At 37.9% G+C, this 24768-nt stretch overlaps 1 protein-coding gene across 1 annotated transcript in view; it reads left to right on the top strand.

Annotated features, from left to right (window-relative positions):
* Positions 1–20032, top strand: part of USP46 (ubiquitin specific peptidase 46) — a 29422-nt gene extending 9390 nt beyond the window's left edge. Inside the window, 9 exon segments of the mRNA XM_040555372.1 lie at positions 711–791; positions 1652–1865; positions 3540–3769; positions 7382–7458; positions 11418–11501; positions 11787–11984; positions 12473–12551; positions 13534–13582; positions 13585–20032. Coding sequence (XP_040411306.1) covers positions 711–791; positions 1652–1865; positions 3540–3769; positions 7382–7458; positions 11418–11501; positions 11787–11984; positions 12473–12551; positions 13534–13582; positions 13585–13634 — 1062 coding nt within the window. The 3' untranslated portion in view covers positions 13635–20032.
* The last annotated feature ends 4736 nt before the right edge of the window (positions 20033–24768 follow it).

The raw sequence follows: 24768 nt of genomic DNA on the forward strand, positions 1-24768 counted from the left end.
ATAGAAGGAAAGGGGTGATGACACTGGCATTGGCAGCAATCTGGCCTGCTTGGTAACCTAAACTTGTTAAAAATAGGCATTTTAATACAGCAAAGCTCCAGGTAACAGACACAAAATTAGTGATGGTACTTACAGTGACCGAGAGGTGTAACAATGCTTATGCACCCTTCAATGTTAGCTGGAACAAAATGGCACATAAACGATGCTTATTTTTAACATTTGTGGTGCTGTTACCAGAACTGGGTGCTGTCCTGGAGTGCAAGTTTTGTTAAAGGTTGCTGACAAATTAAAAGGGATTCAGAGGAGTCTCAGTAATGCTTAGAAAACCTGCTTTACATCTAAAAACTGGTTTATCCAAGATAACTTTAAGGGATTTGCTTAAGATCAACAAGTATCTTTATGAGACAAGAGGGTAATGGGATCCAGCTGCTCGAGTACAAAGTAAAAATAAGGGAGGAGGGGGGAACCGCTGGTATGGTGACCTGTTCACTTCAAATCAGCCATCACTAGAGTGTCCGGGTCAGGCCAGCTCCACTACCTAGAACGGCAAATATTTTTGTTGGCTTTGGTGACTGTCGTGCTTGGCCATTAGTAAGACAGGGTCAGCTTGGCTAATTGTAAGTGGAAGGAAAAAATGCATTTCTTGATGCTGTCCATGACTTTATTTTAGAATCTTAATATTCTACATTAATTCTTCCCTCTTTCTTTAGGGCACCAATGCCTCTGCTCTGGAAAAAGACATCGGCCCAGAGCAGTTTCCCATCAATGAACACTACTTTGGACTGGTCAATGTAAGTACTATTCTCAATAGACTAACCATATAGAGAACGATGGTTTTGATGTTGTTTGAACTTTGCTTTCTTTTTATTTGTTATTTTTTTTCCCTTCCCCAATCCTGCTCTAAGGCAGGACTGCCTTCTTTTGAAAGAGTGCTGTTCATGTTCCAATTTTAGGCAAAGTGGGTTTGCAAAATTGTTTCAGATGTTTTGAAGATATTTTCTCCGGGGGAGTATGAAACTAGTTTAGTGTTCTATGAGTGTTTTCAGTGGTTAGCACTTACACTTAATAAAGCTGAAAGTCTATTTCAGTTATAAAACACGTGGAACAGTCTCTTTCATTTTTGCTAGGAAGTGATGGAAGTATGTACAGGCTTAGATACCATGATCTGCATCAAGAAATCTCTTAGGAGGAGCTTTTTTTATCTGACTAAAGAGAGAATGTGTGAGAAAGCTGTTTAATCACTTGTTTATTCCCATATAAATCAAACAGACATAGTAATTCTTTCAAGTGAAAATATTAGTCATTTTGCTACTAAGCAGCATGATGTAGCCCAGCCAGAACATATTAATATATGGAAACAAGTTTAAGGGAATCTACTACAATAAATATATTTCTTGCAAGTGGAAGAAATTTTATATCCTAGTTAATTTAGAACACCATAGTGGTTTTTGTTTGGTTCGTTGGTTTTCTCTGTCCAGTGTCAGATGAGGGTGTGGAAATACATTCCTACAGCAGCTGCATGGCAGAATGGCTGGTATGTGGCAGGGACACAGAAGGCAGATGTTGAAGTAGCAACTAGTTGAAGTTGAGTGTAGTAATTAGGTTTTTTTGATGTGCAGAGATCAAGATTGTTTTTACTTTTACATGGCAGTTCGGGAACACCTGCTACTGTAACTCCGTGCTGCAGGCATTGTACTTTTGCCGGCCGTTTCGGGAAAATGTGTTATCATACAAGGCCCAACAGAAAAAGAAGGAAAATCTCTTGACTTGCCTGGCAGACCTTTTCCACAGTATTGCTACTCAGAAGAAGAAAGTTGGAGTTATTCCACCAAAGAAGTTCATATCGAGGTTACGAAAAGAGAATGGTAAGTGTGAAACTGGAATCCTCTTAGACGTTTGAAGGTTGATCGAGAAAATTTAATTAATGGGCTATGTGGTCATATTAGTCAGATGTTCAGGTTAAATTTGTAAATTGCTTTTAGTGCTTTGTTTTAGATATTAATATTTTAGTATCTCTGTATATAATAATATGCTTGAAATAACCATACCAGCTTTCCTGAGTTCCCAGAGGTTTAATGCTGCTTTCACAACATGGTGGTGGGACAGACCACACTGAACAGTGAGCTAGGGCTGGCAATAGGGTGGCATTCTGCTGCAGGTCTTTTTATTAATTTTAGCGAGAAATATTGTGGGCAGTTGGCATTATGACCTGGGAGGGCTACAGGCACACCAAGTCCAAAACACAGTGGAGTACAGGTGACAGATGTGTATGGGGGTTGCATGTCAGCCACTGCTCTTGTCCTTAAAAGCAGTGGGCACATCACTTTGTGATGCATCGGGCCCTTTCTGAGCATGAAGTTGGCAGCAGCATATGCCTAATTTTGTGGTGTTACTTCCTTAAGGGATGTGGGGAATAGCTTGGAATAAGGAAGCCTGCCACACAGTTCCATTTTGGCCTGGATTCATATCAGTGTGGGTGGCATACTTAGAAACAAGGGAGCTTTGAATCTCAGATAAAATATGAGTCGAACACCTGGAAGAAATTGCTCACCGGTGACAGGCTATAAACGGGCCGACTGTCCATTGCAAAGCAGGCATTTGGAAGTGTGACAAAGTTAGCTCTGAGTCAGCTAGTGATCAGTGCCTCCACACTGCTGGGGATCACTTCTGGGGACTGGATCTTGTGTTTTCAGCTTTTCTGAATCAGGGCCAGCCTCAGTGTACATTAACCTGCTCATGTGTCCAGGCTAGACACTGCAAAGTCAAAGGCTCTGTGTAGTATTTTTTGAGGAAATCCACATGGGCTTTTTCAGGAGCAGGGGGATAAAAACACACATTTCTTGGGAACATAAATTCTTTTTTCTTCAACTTGGGGGGCAAATTAAATTAAGCCTTCACTAGAGAAGTCTGTTCTACATTACCACGGAGATATTCTCTCCTCCTCCTACAAGCATTTTGTATGGAATACGATAAGTCCATGCTCATCAGACTTGTGTGTGAAAAATAAGCTTTGTTAGATGGTGTTATTATTACTGTTCTGTGTCAGCATCAAATGTCTTTGTTTTCCCCAGCCATGTGTCTTACTGTCCAAACTCAGTGATGTTCCTTAGTGTCTGAGTGATGTGGAATATATGGGTGGGTGTCAGTGCTGCCTAATACTAAGCATCTAGTCTAGGGAATTAATGTTGGACCCCTCTGTAGTCATCCAATTTCTCACACCCTTCTGAGGCACTGAGAGTTGGCTGAGTTGAGTCATCATCTTGTTTTCTTCATTGACTGTGGTGAGAGCCTACACAACTAACTAACAAAGATGAGCCTAACCTTATAGACAGCTGAAGTTAGGTTAGAAATGAAGCCTTCCCTCAAAGTAGCCTCACTGAAGGCAACGTGACTGCAAAATTGCTTTTTCTTTGTCATGATTCTGAGTACTTTGCTTAGCAAGGACCAATGTATGTATTTGGAAAGAAGTAATGAATTTAGTTTGCTTTTTTGAAGGAACAGACATATTCAGCTTTGGAAATCTTGACTCTGTTCTGCAGATCTCTTTGACAACTACATGCAGCAGGATGCACATGAGTTTTTAAATTACTTGCTGAATACCATCGCCGACATTTTGCAGGAGGAGAAGAAACAGGAAAAGCAAAATGGGAAACTGAAAAATGGCAACATGAATGAAGCTGAAGAGAATAATAAACAAGAACTCACCTGGGTGCATGAGATTTTTCAGGGAACACTGACTAACGAAACTAGATGTTTGAACTGTGAAACCGTAAGCATTGGGATAGATTTTTTTTGGTTGTTGCCCATTAATAGATAGATACAATTTATATATATAAATATATGAATCTTTTCAGACATCTGAGAATTGTGGATTTTCCTGTAGACTTTACTTCTTGAAGTGAGTATATTCTTTTCTAAAATTTTTTTTTTCTAGGCGTTACTTGGCTAACCTATGCCAAGTCTTGCTGTCATAATACCTATCTCTACAGCTAAAATCCTTGCTAGGTAATCGGTATACTTCTTTATTACTGTAATTTCAGGAGAAGATATTTGCATCATTATCCCAAGAATCAGTGAAAAGTTAAATGGATTTGTGTTAATTCATTCCTAAGAATGTGACTGACATACAGAGGGTTTGTTATTAACAAACCGTATGTTTTCTTGTATCTTCCTAATATTTTTAAAAGGATTCTGTCAGCTTGAAGTTTCTTATGTTTGAAGTACCAGTAAAAGTAGTTTTAGTTAGTAAATCTGATCACAAGTCCCCTGTAAATTTCTGTGCTTTCCAATCACGCATTCCTACTTAAACAAGGGGGAAAAAAGAAAAAAAGGAAAGAAAAAATTCTCAGTGGGGCTGCTATGTGGCAGACCAACATAGACAGTAGCAACCTGGTTTTGGGGTTGAGTAGTGAAACTGGCTTTCCAAAAAGGATGGAATTAGCCTTATCTAACCTTTGCTATTTAAAAGGTAGCTGTCAAGGATGAACTATTTTTCTCAGCTCCTTCTGTGATGATAGAGATTACAAAAGAGCTCCTTCAGGAAGTTCTTTCCATCTGTCTCTAGGCTGTTTCATGAGATAAAGGTTTGAGCAGTATCAGGTATTCTATCTACTCTTGCTTGTTGTACAGCTGTTGTGCAGCTTGCTTGTTCTCATTCCATGGTGCTGAGCTGTTGCAATTGTTTCTGCAGCAATGCTTTAAATTGATCAACAAACTGATCTCGCCTAAGAATGATGTGTTTTTAACTCAGACCAATATTGCTACCATGGACTTTATCTAAAGAAAACACAGCTTTTTTTGTTGTGATTACCTGCCTGAAGATAGAAAGAGGTGCCCCGAGAAGGCATCTTCCAACAGCAGGCTGAGGTTAAGTGTCTAACTTCAGACAGCCCAAGTTAGGTGACGTAAATCCTACCCAGGTCATAACAGATATCTAAAAGAACATATTCTGATATTCTTTAATCATAAAGAATAGCACTGTTCTCCAAGAAAATACAACTTCTCAGGAGATTTGGTTCAGTGACAAAGAAGAGTGGTAAAGTGGTAGTCAACATGAGAAAAGTGGTTGTTGGACCAAGTCTGGAACAAGATTGTTTAAGTGAATACATGAGAGAGAGATCGAAAATTATTTAATCTATTTCAATTATGAAAACTCAAGTAATAATAGCAAGTTAAGTGGAAGGGTAGAACTATTTTTTTTAACTGACAAGCTTCTCTAAACAGTTGTGGCCTAATTCTATATTAATATCCAGTGTTTACACAAGACAAATTGTGCTAAGTCAGGATGTGTCCTTGGGTAACAGCAAAACTGCACAATACCCTATCTGTAATTGCAAGTGACCAAGCTTTATGGAAAAAATAGCGCTAAGTACTGCTGCTGTAGGAAGGCTTGTCCGCAGCTTCCTGTGATTGCAGAAATACTGTTTACTACTCAGTATACTTTTCTAGTTCATTATATATATATATATATATATATATTTTATTACTGTATCTTGAAATCTTTGGAAAACAGTAAAATGGGTTAAAAGGTACCCCTTTGCTAAAATACGAATATATTGTGCATGAAGAATCATTCAGATTCCAACAGTTCTTATTCTCACAAAGAGTGCAATTTGAATCTGATTTTCTAGATACCTTTAGTTATGGTCTGTATTATTCTGTAATTAGTCTGTAAACATTTTATGTGCTGAAATCAGCAACAAAATTCCTAACTTCCTTGTGGTGTTCAGATGAAACACAGTATTTGCCAAAGCCTTTTCCAAGTATTTAACCTCCTTGATATGCAGTGTGGCTGTCAGAACTTCAGTTCCAACAGCAGAGACACAATGTTCTCTGAAGTTTTGTTGCTCTATCTTTTGAGTTCTAGCTATGTGTTTATACTGCAGTTGATTGCTGCCAGTTTTGTGGTTTCCTGTGCCGTCTGAGTAGAATCATGTCTCAGAGAGGATTTTTGTTTGAAGAACTGCTGTTGGTTTTATTTGGATGCACTTTATGCCTCTGTACATCCATGGTAATATCAAAATTAATCCTGCTAAAGGTGTTCCTCTGGATTCAGGACTGATACGGGCTGCATTCACTATGTTTATAGGATCCCTGACATAATGCAAAGATGAGCTCAGAGCAGTATATAACTTCCACATACATGGGCTTGGATTGATCTGAGCATGAGTGACCTGGGTCAGAACAACAGATTCAACCCCTCACTGAAGTTCTTGATTTGAACTTCGCTATCCTGTGTGGTTTGGTTATTCTAAGGAAATGCAGATACAGGAACAGAACTATGGACTGTTCATGCAATATTTTATAAACAGAATTGGTTGTTACAAATAAGACTAAATTCATGCAAAGTAAGTAATTTTGCTACAGTCTTGGTTTCTGTGATCTGAAAAAGACACGATGGCTTTTCTGGATTTTCAAGGCCTTAAAAGCCTCTTAATGGATGAAGAGAAAATCTCTGCATCTTGAAATTCAATTGATAACCTGTTCTACTTCATTCTTTAATCTGCAAAAACATTTGTTTAGATAATGAGGAAGTTTTAGTATTCTCTAAGATTTGAGATGACCCAAAATGGGATTTTTTACTTGCACCATGTTTCCAGATCTGTTTATGTCTGCCATTCCCGAAATATTCCTAGTTAATGTTTTTGAAAACACCCTTTATCAGATTTTTTTCTCCTCTTGTTCCATGTAAACAAAACATTAGCAAAATCATAATTACTTTGCAAAATATTAACACTTTGCTGCTTTTACCTGTAACCTCTTATTCAATCTGGTCAAAATTATTGATCAGGAGCAATATTCAAAGGGGAAATGCAGGTCTGTCAACAAGAAACACAGTAACAGGCTTTTAACTACTGACTGTAGAGAAAACATAAAGTAGTTGAACGACACTTCTCAATGAATGCCAACATGGAAAGTATCTTCTCTATGTCCATAATAGCGGATATACTTATGTAGGGTATAAAGTGAGTTTATATAATGTAGTATGTTATACACAGATAAATAAAACTCCAGTGTAATAAGGAGCTGGGCTGCGTTGCATAACCAGAGAACATATGTAACAGCGCAGTTACAGCTACCATAAGGGATGATGCTCTCCCTTTAAATGACATGAAACTGCAGCCACTGATCCATGGTCAGTGGGTTTGGCTAAGTGGAACAGATGGAAGTTAAATGATATAAAAGCTGGATTGGTCAGGTTGCTAACCTGACAGAATGAATACAGTCACGCTGAACTAGAGAAAAAATTAAGTCATTGAGATAAATTGTGTAATTTATTTTGAGAAATCGGTCCATCTTCAGCACTTGCACATAGGCATAAACAGCATTTGGATGTATGATTTTTACTAAATCTGTTTTACATGTATATTCTTTGCCACAGGTTAGTAGCAAAGACGAAGATTTTCTTGACCTTTCTGTTGATGTGGAGCAGAACACATCAATTACACACTGTCTAAGGTAAATGAATGCATCTCTTTGAAAGATACGTCTATCTGACTTTGTTAAATTTTCCAAGTCTAGTAAATACAGAATAGAAAAGTAGAATAACATTGGTTTTGAGATTTTCCTAAGCAGAAGAAAACTACTGCAAACTGGATGTTTCCTCTAATGACAAAATATACATTAATGGATTTTGTTTTACTCTCACTTTCAGTGCCTGTGTTTGGAAGAGAAAAAAGATTCCTCTCTCGGGGAAAATAATTTATTGCCTTGTCATCTGGAAGAATTGCTGCAGAATAATAATGGCTTCAAAGAGATTTGTGTGTGCTTATCTTTAAGCTTTTAGTCAAGTGCTTTGTTGATTAGGACTTATGTGCATATTAAAAGTCAAGTGTATGCTTTATAGAATGAGTGCTAGAGTCCCTAGAGGGCAAAAGATTCCAAAAGGCTACTTTTCTGCCATGTAAGTTTCTTGTTTTGTGTCTCAGCCTAAAAATACAATGAGAAGTCTTTCATTCTAAGTCTCAGTTCTGCTCTTAGTACATGCTTAACTGTTAAATACTTCCGAGATCAAAATAAATTTCAGGTTTACGTGGATGATTATCCTGAGAGATTTAAAATATATGGAGTTTTGACATTGATACAAAAAAAACGATATCTAGGTTTAAGACAATGTATTGCTGATCAGAGGTAATGATTATCAATTGGCCATATTAGTCTTTCAAGCTCTTTCACTGGCTAACAATTTTGAACTTGCATTTAGTTTTAGCAGTTGTTCTGGAACACCTAGGAGATGTTGCCTGACATCTCACACCAAACTGAGATTTACAGAGAGAGAAAGCATATGAGGTACTAACCACTTCCTGAGTTAGAAAGCACTGATTTCTCTGTAGATAAAACTGTACTAAAAAACAATTGTTACATTTTGAAGTGCTAGATGCAGTAAGTTCATTCCTTCTCAGTTTCAGTTCAGTCTCCTGTAGGATACTGTAGAAGTCCTTAGCCCTCAAATAGGGATGCTTGTCCCTTCTGTTCCAAAAGATCTTTTATCAGTAGTAGCTCCATTGCATACCTCCTGTGTACTCTGGGCATTAAAAAAGGGTTGCTCCTCTTCCTCTTAGCAGCAGTGGTTTATATACAGAATGTCATCACTCTTCCTAGAATTGTGGGTTTATTTTTTATTTTTTTATTTTTTATTTTTTATTTTTTTCAAGTTAAACAGCCTAAGGTCGTTCAAGCATTCTTTCACAGATCATCTTCTCTAGGTCTCTGTTCATGTTCATTACTCTTCTGCATTCTCTCCAGTTGAACCTCTCTCTTGAATTCCCCTTCCTGAAGTGCAGTTGCCTAAAACTATGCACAATATTCCAGCAGAGATCTACACAGTCCTGAAATGTATGGATACCCAAAAGTTGTTTATACACAGCAGTACAGCATCTGCCTTACTCCAGCAACATGCCATGCTATTTGAAATCTATCCGTTGTTTCTTCTAGAAATAAATGGAAGAAATAAATAGTTTCTTCTAGAAATAAATGAGTTATCACCTGTCATCTCTTCTGATTGTCTTTCACACTAGAAGCAGGTCTACCTCTGTTTAGAAAACATATATTCAGTGAGACTATGGATTTCCTCTCACTGCTCTACTGCATTATTCATTATTAAACAGGGTGTAAGTGCTTTTGTGGTTACTGCTAATAGGAATGACCAAGTTACCATTCTTGTTGTAAAATTCACTATATCCTTTTTAAGATAACTGCTCTGCTGTGACTTTAAAGCTTTAAATACTACTGCACTGAAAAGGCAAATTAAAGAAAATCTGTGCAATATAACATTTCAGTAAAACGAATTTCTTTGCCACTATGGATGAAGGTTCTTTTCAGTTACTTCCGTAGTTATTCAGATCGAAAAGGTCCAAAGAATACTAGCCTCTGGCATAGTCTAACTCCACAGGGTAGACGACTGGGCCTGAAGCAACAAAAGTTTAATAACATACGTAGTACATTTCCATTACTTTTATTTCCACTAGGAGTTGCAAAGTTTACCAGTCCATTGATCCTAACTGTTAACTAGTCTGCCTGTGCTTTTTTTTATTCCACTAAGAATTCTGTCATCTCTTAAAATAGAAAATTTATACTATTTATGCATATAAACAACTGAAAGCATCTTCTGCACTGTAGCATTGAGCTTGTAGAATGACTAGAAGTGTGGGAGCATATAGGGTCAATGTTGAATTAGTATGTCTTGAGCGGGTGTAGTTAAAAATTCCCTTTTCCTGTTAAAGTACCATATAAACAGAATGAAGATTGGCCCATTCCTGGAACAGGAGATAGCTGGAAATGTCTTGAAACTAGCTCTGCAGTTGTAGAGAAAGGTTCCTCAAGCCTGTAGTTCTTGTACATGCAGACTGCCTGAACTCCAATGATCAGCTGTTTTTAACTGTGAAACATCTAATGCTGAAAATTCCTGATTGATGAAACAACTACCAAAGCTGCAGTTGTAAAGGGCAACAAAAACATCTAATTTTCACCTGCATACCTCCCTTCCCCCAAAGGAAATAGAGCATGAGAGATCTTACTATAACTATCAATCATAAAGAACTTAAACTTGAAAATGGATAATTCCCACAAGTTGTGGAAGTAACCTAATACCCATGCCCTGGCAATCCATACAGTCTTCTCTCCCATCTCTCTCTCCCATCTGCCCCTGTGGTGATGATGCCAGGTAAAAATAATCGTGAGGAATCCTCCCCTTGCCTTTCTAAGAGGAGTCTGGAGCTGCCTGCTGTGAGGGGAGGCTAACCTTGCAGGCAGCGTAGCTTCAGCCTCTGTGCACATGGGCTGCAATGGCAGAACGAAGCTTATTGCTGGGACTGAATTTGTCTGGAATTCAGAACTCTGTCAAGTACAACAATGTAGGTGCAATCAACAGGACAGTTCTGTTCTTCAGAAACATCTGAATCTTTAAGGCCTGGTTGGACAGGTCCTTGGGCAACCTGATCTAGTCAGAGGTGTCCCTGGCATGGTAGGGAAGTTGGACTAGATGATCTTTAAAGGTGCCTTCCAACCCAAACCATCTTGTGATTCAGATACATCTATTTAAAGCTCAGAGTCGCAAGAAAACCTGTGTGTCTGGAAGTGGAAGATAGGTGTTTATGTCTGTATTTACAGTTCTCAAAACACCTGCTCAGCTGCAATGTAACACTTGAGGTGACAAAAAAATCACTGCCATTTTTTTCCAGTTAGGTATTTTAGATACCTAAAATTGTGTTCCCAAGAATATTAGCATTGTGACTATAGCAAATCTTTTCTGTGAACAGAGCAGCATTATCAAGCCAGGTCTTCCTCTGCTTCTCTCAATTCAGAAGCTCAGTCCAGAAACATTTCTAAGCATATTTACTTGATAGGTATTTAGGAAAACTGCTATAGTAGCTGTCACTTTCCTTTTTAGACAACAAGAAAGTATAATCATATAACTTCTGGATAATGGTTCAGAGGTTAGAGGATACAGAAGACTGAATTCAATTTATTTCTTCTGCATAAGAGGATTCAAGCCTATCTTACAGAAGAACACCATAAAATGTGATCTATTTGTGAGTGACTGAAGTGCACTTGAAGATAGTCCATTCTGCAAATAATTTAAAAGGCACTGGATGGATTGAGCAACTACATTGAACTCTAGGCAGCCCCTTGACATGTAAGAGATGAGGATGTAGATCTCAGTTAGAGACACCTGACCTTCCCCTGTATAGTATGTAGGGCCTCAGCACAAAACACAGGGCTGTCACAGCAGTCAGATACCCCTAGTCCCTTTGCAAACCCCAGTATTGTTGATTTAGGTGCTATAGAAAAGTGGATGTCAGTGGAAACAAGATTTCCTCATGTGTGTCTTTTTAGGGTTCCAGTTCCACAGACCAAGTGTGGTACTGGGGCAAAAGTATTAAGAACCTTTAAGAACTGATGACTGTATTTATTTACAGAGACTTCAGCAACACAGAGACATTATGTAGTGAACAGAAATACTACTGTGAAACTTGCTGCAGTAAACAAGAGGCACAGAAAAGGTAAGCAAAGAGTAGGGTATTTCACTATATCCCTCCTGGGCTTTGACAAGCCTCCTCCTTGAAATTCATTGTGTTTAGATTGCTTGCACCCCAAAGGCACACTCTCTGGGGGCCAGAGGACCTACAGACAGTTTCAAAACTATCACAAGTTTTACTGTAGATGCTACTGCTAGTAGACTAGTGTTACTTACAAGGTGCTTTTTTAATGCAAACATTTACTCATCGAGGAAAGAGTGGCTTTGAACTGGGCAGGTCTTTATCATGTGCACTCTAATGGTTTCACAGGATGCGAGTAAAAAAGCTGCCAATGATTCTTGCCTTACACCTCAAGAGATTCAAGTATATGGAACAATTGCACAGGTATACTAAGCTGTCATATCGTGTAGTATTTCCTCTGGAGTTACGTCTCTTCAACACATCTGGTGATGCTGTCAACTTAGATCGGATGTATGACTTGGTAGCTGTTGTTGTTCACTGTGGAAGGTAAGACACTTTCATGTCTATCTCAAGCTATTGCTTTTCTCTAGCTATTGCCAGTTCCAGGCGTTTGTCAAGGGCAGAGGCATGCCTGACAAAATGGAGGGAGAGTGGGAGGGGGGACATACACCATGCTGCTGCACCAGCTTGCATGTATCTTGGCCTGAATCTCTTAAAATATTTGCCTTAGCTGATGTCTGCTATGAGCAAATTGTTAAGTACTCTGTAGGTTAATTTGCAAATGGTTGTAGAACAGATGAAGACAACACATTTAGCTTTTATCTGATTAAGTCACTGCAACAAGGCAAAAAGGGAAAAGAGAACATTTCCACTGTACCACCACAGGTGGGTTTACTATGTTCTTCTTAACATGTATTTATAATTCAGTCTGCTTTAATATAGACATGTGATTTATCAAAATGGAACCAATAGTGCCTTCTAAAGTTATTACAGGTTTTATGATTTTTATTTTTATTTCTTGTTTTGTTTTTTAGTGGACCAAATCGTGGGCATTATATTACTATTGTGAAAAGTCATGGATTTTGGCTCTTGTTTGATGATGACATTGTAGAGGTCAGTATGCTGAAGGCCACAAGCATAACATTTGTTTATGTTCTCTTCTCAATTTGGAATTAAAATTCTGATCCAGATCTGGGTATAGATTACTACTCTGCGAAGTCACAGCTTGGTTGTAATGTGACATTTAGCTCAGCTCAGTTAGGAAGTAGGATTGCAAACAGAATGATTAATTGTGCAGTTTGTACCCTGTCAATGTCAAAGGGGGTTGTTTTATTTCAGAGCAACATCAAACATTTTTAATATCAGATTTTGAGAGTTTAATTTGGAATGTTCTCTCTATGTAATAAAATCAATTTAATTCATTGCAGGAACTATTTTGCAATCTTTGGCAATAACACTAGGCAAAACTGGACTGGTTAAAGTTAGGTTTGCTGTAGGATTTTAATTCCTGAACAACCGGGAAGTTATGAGAAAGTCTGAACTCTGTAGTCCATCTGGGATTGTCTGAATGTAAATTAGAACAAGGTCTGGTCCACAACTATCACAGATTCTAAGCACAGAACAATTAATTCCCAAGCAAACCCTGTATGTCACTCTGGCACCTGACAAAACTGAGGTCTTGAGTCTTGTTTCCCAGGTTTAATCCATTGGAGTAGAGTAAGCACTTTGGGACCACTGGGAATGGTGCATGTATTGAAGAGGGTTTCTGTCACCTGTCAGAAAGATGAGGTCGCATGGTCACATTCATGCTTTTTGCCAGTGTTCACTACTGCATTCAAAAGAGTCTCTGTTACTAGAAAAAGCCTTAATTCAGTTAGGTTCTCTGAGACAAACACTTCTATTGACTTCATGAGTGCAATCAGTAGGATTTAGCCCCTAAACATTACCCTTTCAGAGCCTGAACTGCAAACAGAATTGTTAATTGCTCCTCTGAAACATATAACTGAATTTGTCTTTTGTTTTTACAAAGCCATTTAATCCATGCTTGGTATTTCTTTAACCTAACTGTACATAAACAATTCTATTTATCTTGCAGAAAATAGATGCTCAAGCTATTGAAGAATTCTATGGACTGACCTCTGATATATCAAAAATTCAGAGTCTGGTTATATTTTATTCTATCAATCAAGAGAGTGACTTGGCAAACTGTGACAATTGCACACCACAATGCTGCACGCAAAGAAGGTGATGCCCCCCCCTGAACCAACCTTTACAATGACCACATCTTGTATGGTTGAACAATGATAAGTCTGTCTCCTATTAAACAGTCCACGTGGTATTGACTATAACCGTTCACTTTTGACATGCAGAACTTTATTTTGGCGAGGGGGGTTAGTTTGTTGTTTTTAAGACTGATTGAAAATTTAATTGCAGTCAGATTTTAGTGGAATTTATATGGACTAACATTTACAGATAATAAGATCTGGATGTCAACTGTTAAACCCAATCCAGCTAGAGTAGTATTTTATATGGAAGTGTTCATTGCATTTAGGGCAAAATTGTTTAAAGCTTTCTAAATGACTTTGGGGTGTGTTGATTTACAAAGCATTCCCATAAATACACTCTGACATATACTTACCCAATTTAAGTGTATGAAAAAAAATCTGCTTCATAATGACTGGAATTGTGGTTGCATAGGGGATTTTTTTATTTATTTTTAACATGTTACTCTCCTCTGCAAAGATATTCTTCCAAAATCACTTAAGCTTTGGGTTTTTAAAAACTTTCAGTTTATAACTTCAGGCCTAACATTCACATAGAGGGAGTTAAATTGCAATGGAACAAAGTAATGCTGTATATCCAGTCAGTGTGCTAACCATGTGATAGTACAGCTAGGTGAGATTTCAGAACTTAGAGAGCACTGGATGACACATATGACACAGAGATAAGTAACATTTATAGAGACTGGTCTTATCTTTCTGTTGAAACAGTATAATAAAGTCCTTACTTAATTTAGTTTGCAGAGATACCAACACTGCTCACGTACAACATATCCACCAGGACTGAAATTACACAGTCCTGCTAAATGTGTGTTGTTGGTACAATACATAAGACAGGGCTTGATCCTGTCTTTTCTGAATATCTGTAGGTCCCATGTACATTTCTCAAGAAGAAGTCCATTTCTTAGCAACGTAACAGCATATAACAACCATTAATTTACACACGCTGCCATGTATATGCCATTGCTAGTGTTTTAGCCATGTTTGATAGCATTTGGATCACCACAAAGCCAAATAGGGCTCTTGAGGGTCTGATTTTAAAAATATCAAAATGCTTAGTGCAACTGTTTCTGATTTTTCTGGGTGAATTTGGCTGGCAGTAGTCATGCACTGGTTAATAAAACTGCTGAACACACATACTAGAATTTGGCAAAAAAAGAATGTAGAAGAAAGTATCAACAGGGTATGAGGAGAGATGGAAAGCAGGATGAGGCAGTGGTAACACCGGGTTAGCTTGCTTGGTTTGACACTCCTTTATGCAATGCTTGAACCCCGGTAGCCAAATACCTATTCCAATGAAGTCAACAGCAAAGAAACTCCTGCTGTCTTCAAGGGGACTGAAAGTTGGTTCCAGTATTTACAAGGAAATTTTCTCATCTCACAAAATGTATTTCTGCTTGTTATATTTTATTCACTCTTGTTTGGTATTTATTAGTCAATGTTGCTTTTGGTACTTTTCTTTTAGAAGCCTGCCTACCACTTTATGGCAGACACTGTTTCAGAAAATGGCTTTAGAAGCAGAGCTAAATGTTATATTTTAGTTTTCTGTAGGAAAGAGAAAAACATTTTTCATTGTAATCTACTGTGAATGTGGAATATCTTTTTGTTGAATAACAGTGAAAATGAAATACTAGCTTCTACTGTAACATCAGCTGAACAGCTGGATTTATCAATGGCCATTTTGTAAACAAAGGAAACATAGCACTTTACACTGAAGGAGAAACAAAAGTGGACTTTTCATATAACATTATATGTGGTTTATCATGTTATACCAATACAAGAAAACACGTAGAATGTAACCTTAGAGTACTGAGGTAGGTGAGTAACAGTAGAGGTCTGCAGAGATCATTCACATGAATGAAGGTTGTTATGCAGGCTAAAGACAAGCATAATTGGGATGCAGTTGTTGTCCTTTTATTGATGATGGAATGAAATGTTCTGTCTGTAACACAAAAGACAGACATCATACAGGAGACCGGCTCTCACTGAGGCCCAGGAGATTTTTCCACTGAAAAGCTAAACCTGCATATCCTTCTTTAATGGATGTATTTATGAGCATTCAGAATTGCCACATTACAAGTGTAATAATCACTTGCCTTTTAAAACAGGAGTGTTTCCTGATTGTGAATGAAGACACTCCAGTTCAGCAGTCACCAGTATTGGTCCAAGAGTCTGTACTTTACAGTTTACTACAGAACATTCACAGGGCATTCTTCAGTTTTAAAGCAAGCAACAAAAAATACATTCTTAATGTATCAATTGAATGTTTGAGGCTTGTGTTTGTATGTAAAGTATTTTTGCGTAAAAATAACTTTAAGATCAGTTCAATTTTAGGAAAAGTTTTTCATATTTGAATTAACTTATCTGAAAAATGATTTTTTAATGTTAATAAAAATGAAGTAATATATAAATGATCAAGTATAGGATACTAATCTTTGTTTTTCTCCAGCTGCAAGACAGCTCTAGGTTGTAAAACATACAGATAACTGTTGTACATTACTGCTTTTCATAAAGTGTGAAAACTGTGTTAAAAATGAATTGCCCAACTTTTCTGTTACAAATGAGAACAGATGCGTAAGATTTATGAGAAAATATTGTACAGGTACTTATAGCAGGAGTTTGAGATCACATCACTGGTATCTCACCAGTCAGTGGTTTGACATCAACTCTGAAAATCGTGGAACATTCACTTTATGCTAATGCCAGCTAAAGTAAGGAGCATTTTCTTTTGATTCTAAATAATAAATGTTCTTCAGTCAGGAGAAGTTCTATCTATGTCAAATTAAGCACATTTTGCAGGATTAGGATTGTCACAGGAACAATATTACGATGTAAAATATTTTAGTTGATTAAAAAAAAACGTAATCCTTTCTTAAGCTTATATATAGATTTCCAGTCTCTTATGAGAAAAAATGGTAAAATATCTAGGACAATCAAAGTTTTTCAGTCAGCCTCTAGAACACAAAAATATAGCACAGATGTCTATGAGTGTCCTGTACTTCCTTAAAATGACTGTTTTTATGGTTCTGAGTGTATTAGGCCTAATGACATCTGAAGTTCTCTACTTGTTTCATGTGTTGTTACCAAGAAGTTTATAAAACTTACTACCATGTTCTTACTTTGAAAAAGAACACTTTTGTCCTGTGCTGTTTTTCAGGTAAACCCGATGAAGCACTGCAGTGCTGATGAATCAGTTATCTTAGAGGATGAGCTTAGACCTCCACTTCAATGTTCCGCAGAACAGGCTGTCAGGATTTTATGTAATTTCTATTTCTGGGACACAGCAGAGGGAGGCAGAGAGGGAGTGATGGAGGAACCATATCGGTGAAGCAGAACACCATGTTGCAATTAAGTCCCCAGATTGCTTCTGTCAATTCAATTTTAATAATTTACAGTTACCACAGAGCAGCAGATAACATCTTAAAGATGTTGTTCCTTTAGCAGTTGTAGTAAAGGAAATAAAGCAGTAGGTGTTTTCCTTCACGTTAGAATGAATAAAGGTATTAAAGACTTAAGCTGAAATTAAAATTCATGTTATGTGGTGGGTCCTAACGTGCTACCACACCTGTCTTTTATCTTCAGACATTACATTTAATTCTCCCATCTGTAACAACATCACCTACTTGGGACTGGAGCTGACAACTTGCAGCTGCCAGTGATTTGATGTCTCTCAGCAGCAGCCCCTTCTTGATTTATCACATTTTCGCTGCGTGTGGCTGGCAAGTTTGAGCAGTATCTTATAGCTAAATGTGTGCTAGTAATATTAAGAAGTTTTGGATTTATACCTGCTCCATGTTAGAACTTTTATCAAAGTCTGTTTTAATTTATTTCTCTTTTGTTTCTCTGTTAATGTATTTGTATAATAACTTACGTAGTTAATATTATTAGTTTTCTGTTTTAATTTTTACATACTTTAAGTTTTTAAATGTAACCAACCTAAGCACTTTAAGCATCAGTGTCAATCTTGTGAAATTCCAATCAGCTTAACACTTTGCTGTTGTCTTTTTGTTTTTGCAACCTTCTGCTTGTGATGCAGCATCTCTAGTTACAACCCAATTTCCATTTCTATGTTTGTAGTCCTAGTTGGGCTGTAAATTTGGGAAGCACAAATTTGTTCATATGTATTTGTTCATATTGCTGTGGAAGGTGAGAGGGCAAACACACTGTAAACACCGCAAGGATGACAAGGATGCAGTATTTATAGTGTGTCTGTCCTCTCACCTTCTGTAGCAATATGTATGTGATGAATTGCACTTACACCTCAGATTTCACGGCATTTTTTGCACTCTATCTGCAAGACTACAGATAAAGAATGGAATGGCTGCAATACTTCCTTCTGTTACATAGTTATTAATGACCATAATTTAGAAAAGCTCCACTTCTCCCAAGAATATTCTCTTTTACCAAACACTTACCTGTCAATCAACTGATAATGCACATAGTGCTCTATTTGCCATTTTACCTGTGCTCTGTGCAATCTCAAACATGAGTAATCTTAAGAGCTGCATTTATTCTTGGCCTTCGTGTGAGTACAAGCAAGGAGAGCAATCTTTCTGTATCTTCCTTCTCTCCACTTGGGCTCATATAAAGGAAAGAGGTAGGATACATGCTAGTAAAAAATAAAATAATAACACTCCATCTATCAAAGATGCTGAATATTTCTTGCAGAGCAGTGTTGATGGTAACTATATTAGAAAATCACTGACTTTGCTTTGTTAGTGCAAAACTAATTGCAAAAGGTTGTTAATTTATTTTAGACATTGTACTCTCTTCGATCAATGAAAAGACCAGGACTTTTTCCTGTTGCTGCAGTTCTGTTGGTGAGGTGTTTCTTATCGATTTAACATGGCACTGAATATTTAAACAGCCCTTGGCAAGCCTCAAAGACACCCTTTTAATTTCTTTCCAGCTAATGTGCATTACTTTGGGGAGATTGCTTGAACCCGTCCACAAGAATGATTTAGATTAGCATTTTTGCATACAAGGTCAAACAACACCTACCAGGTATGTGCCCACCTGATGGGACCAGCTGGGCTAAGCCCACACCTTTTTACACACTAATGATTCCTTACCCCCTAGGAGGTTTGCTTGCTGGCTTTGCCTGGAGGATTTAATATGAGGCTGCACATAACTCCCTTTATTCACGGTCTCAGAGTTGCTATAATTCTTTAATAATTCTGCTTCACTGGGTTATCAGGGCTGGGACCATTGCACAATGTAAAATAAATTAACTTGTGTGTGTCATTTACAATGGGCAATTTAACAGCTTAATGCTTCCGATGAAGGCTGTTACAGGTGGCAACTTTGCTGTATGAAAGACTCTTAAAGAGTGATTTTTTTGTGTTAGCATAGTAGTTTGTAGGAGGAGCTGGACGGCACACAGCATCTTAACCCTCAGCTTACCCAGATGAAGTCAGTGCTCCATCCCCTAGATAATCCTAACCCTTCTCCTACGGGTTCCAAAGTGGCAGAAACAAACCCTCTGTGAAGACACCCTGTAGTTCACCACAGCCTGCCACAGTAGATAATTAAGAAGTATTTGCAGCCCTTCTCCCCACAACCTCAAACTCTCATTAGTAGGAATACATTCCTCAAAGAAGCTGTGCTCAAACATCAGCTTTCTATTATTCATGGTGTTTGTATCTGCAAGCATCCCATGACACTGTGTTCAGATACTGTATTATTTTCTAGTCCTTTTCTCAACTCTCATTCTAACCCTAAGAGCAACTTGAGGGCAGCTGTGTTACAGATTCAAGTGTTTATCCTGGAAAAAAATTCCAGCTTCAGTGACTTTCATTAAAGAGCACTAACAGGAGCTCTGTAACTTACCTGTGACTCTTCAGGAGTAAAGTCAGCATTATTGTATGAATATGAGTGTAGAGTAGTGGCGAAGAAGAGAAAAAAAAAAAAAAAGAGGAGGAAATGTGGAAAGGGCTGTTTTGTCTGAGGCTTTGGATATGTATATCTGTTTGTAAATATGCAGTCCCTACCTACCTGGTCAAAAAGGTGCAATCATAGAGAAACTAATTAAGTATTTTGTGCTAGTTTTTTGAATGGAGTAAGAGGTAGTAAAACTATTAGGCATACATCTGGGGACACATAAAATACTGAATTTCTTGTAAAGGGTACAATATGCCGTGAGTGTGTACAGTTGAGTATCTGCTCTTTTTAATCATGTACATGTAATTAAACCCTGCGCTATCTGCAGAACTGTAAGATAAACCTCATGTTGGATATTAAGGTTGTAACATAAGAAAACATATTTTCTCCTGTTAACATGTTTATATTTTACATAAAATAAACTCCCTAAACTGATCTTGTTTCCATTCAGCTTGCTTTGAATTCAGCTGGAGCCAGACTAAGGCTGAACATTGATGTTAAGTGTTGCACAAAATGCTTCTGAGTGCAAGGTGCCTGTAAACTTACCGATGGGGAGACTGTTGATGCTTGCTTGTTATTTCATGTAGTGGAGTGCTTCTGTTTTGCCACTGGGGCTAACTGCCTCTGAAGTGTGTCAAGGGAACGCGTTTTGCATGCAGGCCGTGAGTTGTCTTGGGGGACTATACACACAGCTGCGTGACCGAGCTGCACCTAGTTAAAAACACCGCTGACCTTGCCAATGTTACTGAGAACAAGTAAAACTGAACAGAATAAAAAGCAGCAGGAATTGAGCTACGTATTGCATCAGGGAACAGCAAGAACCCCAAGGCCTTTAGTCTGGGGTTTTGCTGTGGCTACTGGAGCAGGAAAGGGTCTGTCAGAGGACTGAAAGATTCCTGCAGTCTGCTCATTTTTCTGAAGTTAGTCATTAGCAAACACAATTTACTTTCTCAAAAGCGAGGAAAATAAAAGGCCGGAGTTTCTTGCCCTTGTCTAAACGGATTCCTGCTATTCCTTCAGAATCCTTTAGAGAACCAAAATCAAACATAGCTGTCAGACCGTATGCTGAATTTGTAGGTAACATGCCATAAGATTTATGGCACATCAGACTATCAAAGGACTAGGTTCAAAAACACTTCACATCCTACAACACAGATTTCCTCCCAGATAAAAACCTTGAAGCTCTTTCTTGGGTTATTAGAACATAAGCTTTAAACTAAAGGATGGGGAGACAAATTTAAAATACAGGAGATGACAGAAATAAATCTCAAATCTACAATTTAAAAACATTTTATAATGTACATATAAATAAGCCAATAAAAAAAAAATCCAAGAACGATGTTCAAAATCACTCTATGGGGGCTCCAGAAGAATTGCTGTCATTTCAGAAATGCATTTTCCCAGGAGCTGTATGATGCTTACCTATGTCTCTGTCCCATCATTTTCAGCATGAGTTAATCATTTTTAGATTAGATTGGGTTGTGTCCTGTGTACCAGATAAATAGAGAAATGCTAAAAATATAATTCCATCTTGATTGAAAACTCAGTTATGGTAGGAGAAAATGATAAGTTTCCTCATTTCAATACACTCACCAGAATCAAAAAAAGCAAGTAATTGGGCATGACCAAATATACTACATGGAAGACCATGTTTCTGAAGATGATGATTTCCTTGAATATCTGTGTGCAATTAAATAAATAAGGAAGAAAAATGAAACAACCATTTTCAAGATATAAATATATATATGGTAACAGAACATTTCAATCCTCAGTTCTGAAAAATGTCCCTCTTCACTTATAAATCTTATATCGAATAGCGAAGGATTACTCCATAGCCTTGTTGAAGTTCACTCCTCCTCACAGCATGACTCATTTGGCCACTGCTGTGACCAAAGAGCTTCAACCTTTCCTCAGTCTAAAGAGGTTGTAGCCATATAACCTTCTTAATGTCTCTGGGGAACTTGTGTGGTGGGGGCTGTGGGGCCAGAATCCTTGTGAACTGGGTCTTCCTGGATCCTTCCTCCTGGGGCACACCAGACCAGCGATGGCTTTCTCTGTTCCACCTGAGCATCTTCCATACACGTTTTACTCAAGTTTGGCTTTCCAGCTACATATGGTGCACAAGTTTTTTTTAATTGTTATTTCCAGTACAGAATTACTTTTCTTTAGATAGGAAAACGTATCAGCAGATCTAGAGAAAAAGATAAACAACAGTACTCCCCTGCTTGAGGTTGTTCATATGGTGGTATGCCATCTGAACCTGGGAAGGAACCCTTTGATGAATCAATTCAAGATCAAAGCTATTTTTAAGGTATTTAAGGTATTTTAAGGAAGGTATTTAAGAGGCATGTGGATGTGGCACTAAGGGACATGTTTTAATGATGGGACTTGGTAGGTCAGGTGGACTTGATGATCTTGAAGGTCTTCTCCAATCAAGATGATTCTATAATCTATGATTACAGAATGATTATGTATAGTCATTATATATGATTATAATATCTATATATCGTTATGATTATATATAATCTATGATTATCCTTTAGATTGCATTTCACACACATATGGGGAAAATATTCAGATCATGCTCTAGAACAGCAAAGGTGTTGAAAAAGAAGATACAGTTTTCACCCAACAATGTGATAGAGACCAAATTCTACCATCAGTCTCATGAGTGTATCTTTGAAGAAACTCCAGACAGGTCTACAGTTTTATAGCAGCATTAGTAAAATAGGAACTAGAATAAAGTCTCTTCCAACTTCCTCACAATGTTGTTGGTGTGCAGAGCTGTGCTTCCTATGCAGCAGTAAGGGAGGGAGATGTGTGGAATACTAAGCTCTGGAGAACTACAAGTGGCATTGTCTCTGCTTTCTGAAAGCATGATTCAGGAACACAAACAGAATCTTACACTTCATTTAGTTGCTAATCATATAATTCTCATTGTCATTTATGAAGCTTTTTTTTTTTTTTTTTTGGTCTTCAATATAATCTACCAGCCAACTTTTCAACACTTAATTTTTTGAATATTGTATACACTGGGTGATGTGTACCAAAATCCGTATCTACTTGAGATACCTACACCTTGCACTGAATCTGGGCACCCCTCAGCTAGATAACTTTAAATAGTAGGAGCATGTTCACCGGCTCCTCAGCAGGTGCCTTAATGACCTATTCACTCCTGGATGCAGATCCAAGTGCAGGACTTCCAGTACGTGGCTCCAGTATAACCTGATCCGTTGCAATCTCTGAAACAGCCTGGCTTGCCTGGAATGCGCTGGGGCAGCTGAAGTTACTCAGGAAGTTTGTCATGACAGCATTTTGCTTTCCAAGGAACGGATTAGTGCCCCAGTAATTGTAAATTATTACACGCTATCAGGAAACATTAGGGAAAGCAAGGATGATGCCATTTATTTGATTTATTTCTCTTTATCCTGGATATTTTACTTACATTTTCAGATCAACAGAAGTATTCTGAGGTAAGGTCACTGAAGTTTTGACTGTTTTAATTCCTGTAAGGTGAGTAGTTCAGGCAGAGCCTAGTGTTGGCTAAGACACCAGAACTGCATTCAGTGGCTCCTCAGAAGCTGCATTTGAGAACAACTCCCCCTAAGGTTAAGCAGAATTTTTCCCTGACCTTTAGAATGATGGGATCTTTAAATGCCCAAGCACAGGCTGCTAATTCTACTGTTAACATACATGGGATAGCATATATGGGGATGTTTTTCGGCCATACTACATCACTATGCTGCAACATAGTTTCAACATTGAATTAACCACACTTTTGCAATAACATACTCAAAGTAGTGTAAAAGTTACCTTTTTTTTTTTTTTTTTTTCCATCGCCATCCAACTGCTAAAACCACTTGTAATGTTTTTACCCTTAGAGGACATTAACCGATCCTAAATAGTTTCCAGACATAGGGCCTTCAAACTCTCCAGGGCTTCCCTCTTCAGAAGGAAAAAGCTCCTTGTCAAGTCTGAAGAGGAAAACGTACATTGTCACCAGACTAGAGGTTATGAGTGTTCTTCTCTACCTGACGGCCATGCTCTTCATCATCATTTTCAAGACCCTTCACATTCCCTCCAGTTTCCGGTATGATTCCCTGATCTTTCCCTCCATCTTCTAATTTATATTATGAAAATCATCTGCCAATAGGATTGGTTTTATGTGGTCTAAACCACAGGAAGATCTGTTCAACATTGTATTAAACTGTATTTTTGCCACAGCTCAGAGAAAGTGGTGCACGAAATCTAAAAGCTCTATCGAATAGCAATGTTCCACATTCATACTAATCTAATGTTCCCAAATGCAGTTACAAAGGATGAGGAAAGGACATCAGTTTATCATAAAGCAAAGAGCACTGCAGAATACAGACTGTGCACAGGCATAAACACCCCCTGTGTAGCTGGTACCTTTAGTTGTCGTGCCACTTGTAGAGAAAATGTATCTAAAGGATGTGTTCCCTTCATACACAGCTTCTCTCTCTCTCACTCTTGTGCAATCACGCCCAGCCTCCAGACACCGAACCGAAAAAAGAAACGTTTCATTCACCGTGCTCCATCTACAGTTGGAATTTGTTTATCCAAAGGCATTTTATTCAACATTGTTGTAAAATGAAAATAAACCATATTCCCCAGGCAACACATTTTTTTATCATGAAACTCTGCCAGCCTGAATTCATGCAACCATTTCTTAACAACAACAACAAGAAAAAAAAAATAAGGTGCAGGTTCCCTGGCACAATCTGAAGTGATGTTCCACCCCCGTTTTATTGCTTGCTTGTTTGATTTTTTGTTTTGCTTCATTTGTTTGCTTGTTTGTTTTAGCCCATAAACCATGATGTTTCTTTATTTTTCCTGTTACTCCTGTACTTTTGGACAGTGTCTTCTACTATTCTAGCTGTCACTGAATGGACGAGTACCTAGCTTCCCATTTCCTGAGTGACTGCAATACCAGACCACCAGCCATTCAATATCCTGTGATATTAGATGTATTCACAGGACTCATGCAGCCTTCAGCAAAGGATGTTCAGGCAAGCAGTAAGGTCTATAGACTGAACATGTGTTTGTGATTTCTAATCACATCACTATCAAGAACTCATTGTATTACACACAAATAATACACCCTCTCATCTAGAAAATAGGAATGCCAACATTCACCTATCTCAGAGATG

The sequence above is a fragment of the Cygnus olor genome, chromosome 4, assembly GCF_009769625.2.
Source record: "Cygnus olor isolate bCygOlo1 chromosome 4, bCygOlo1.pri.v2, whole genome shotgun sequence".
In the NCBI taxonomy this organism is placed as follows: domain Eukaryota; kingdom Metazoa; phylum Chordata; class Aves; order Anseriformes; family Anatidae; genus Cygnus; species Cygnus olor.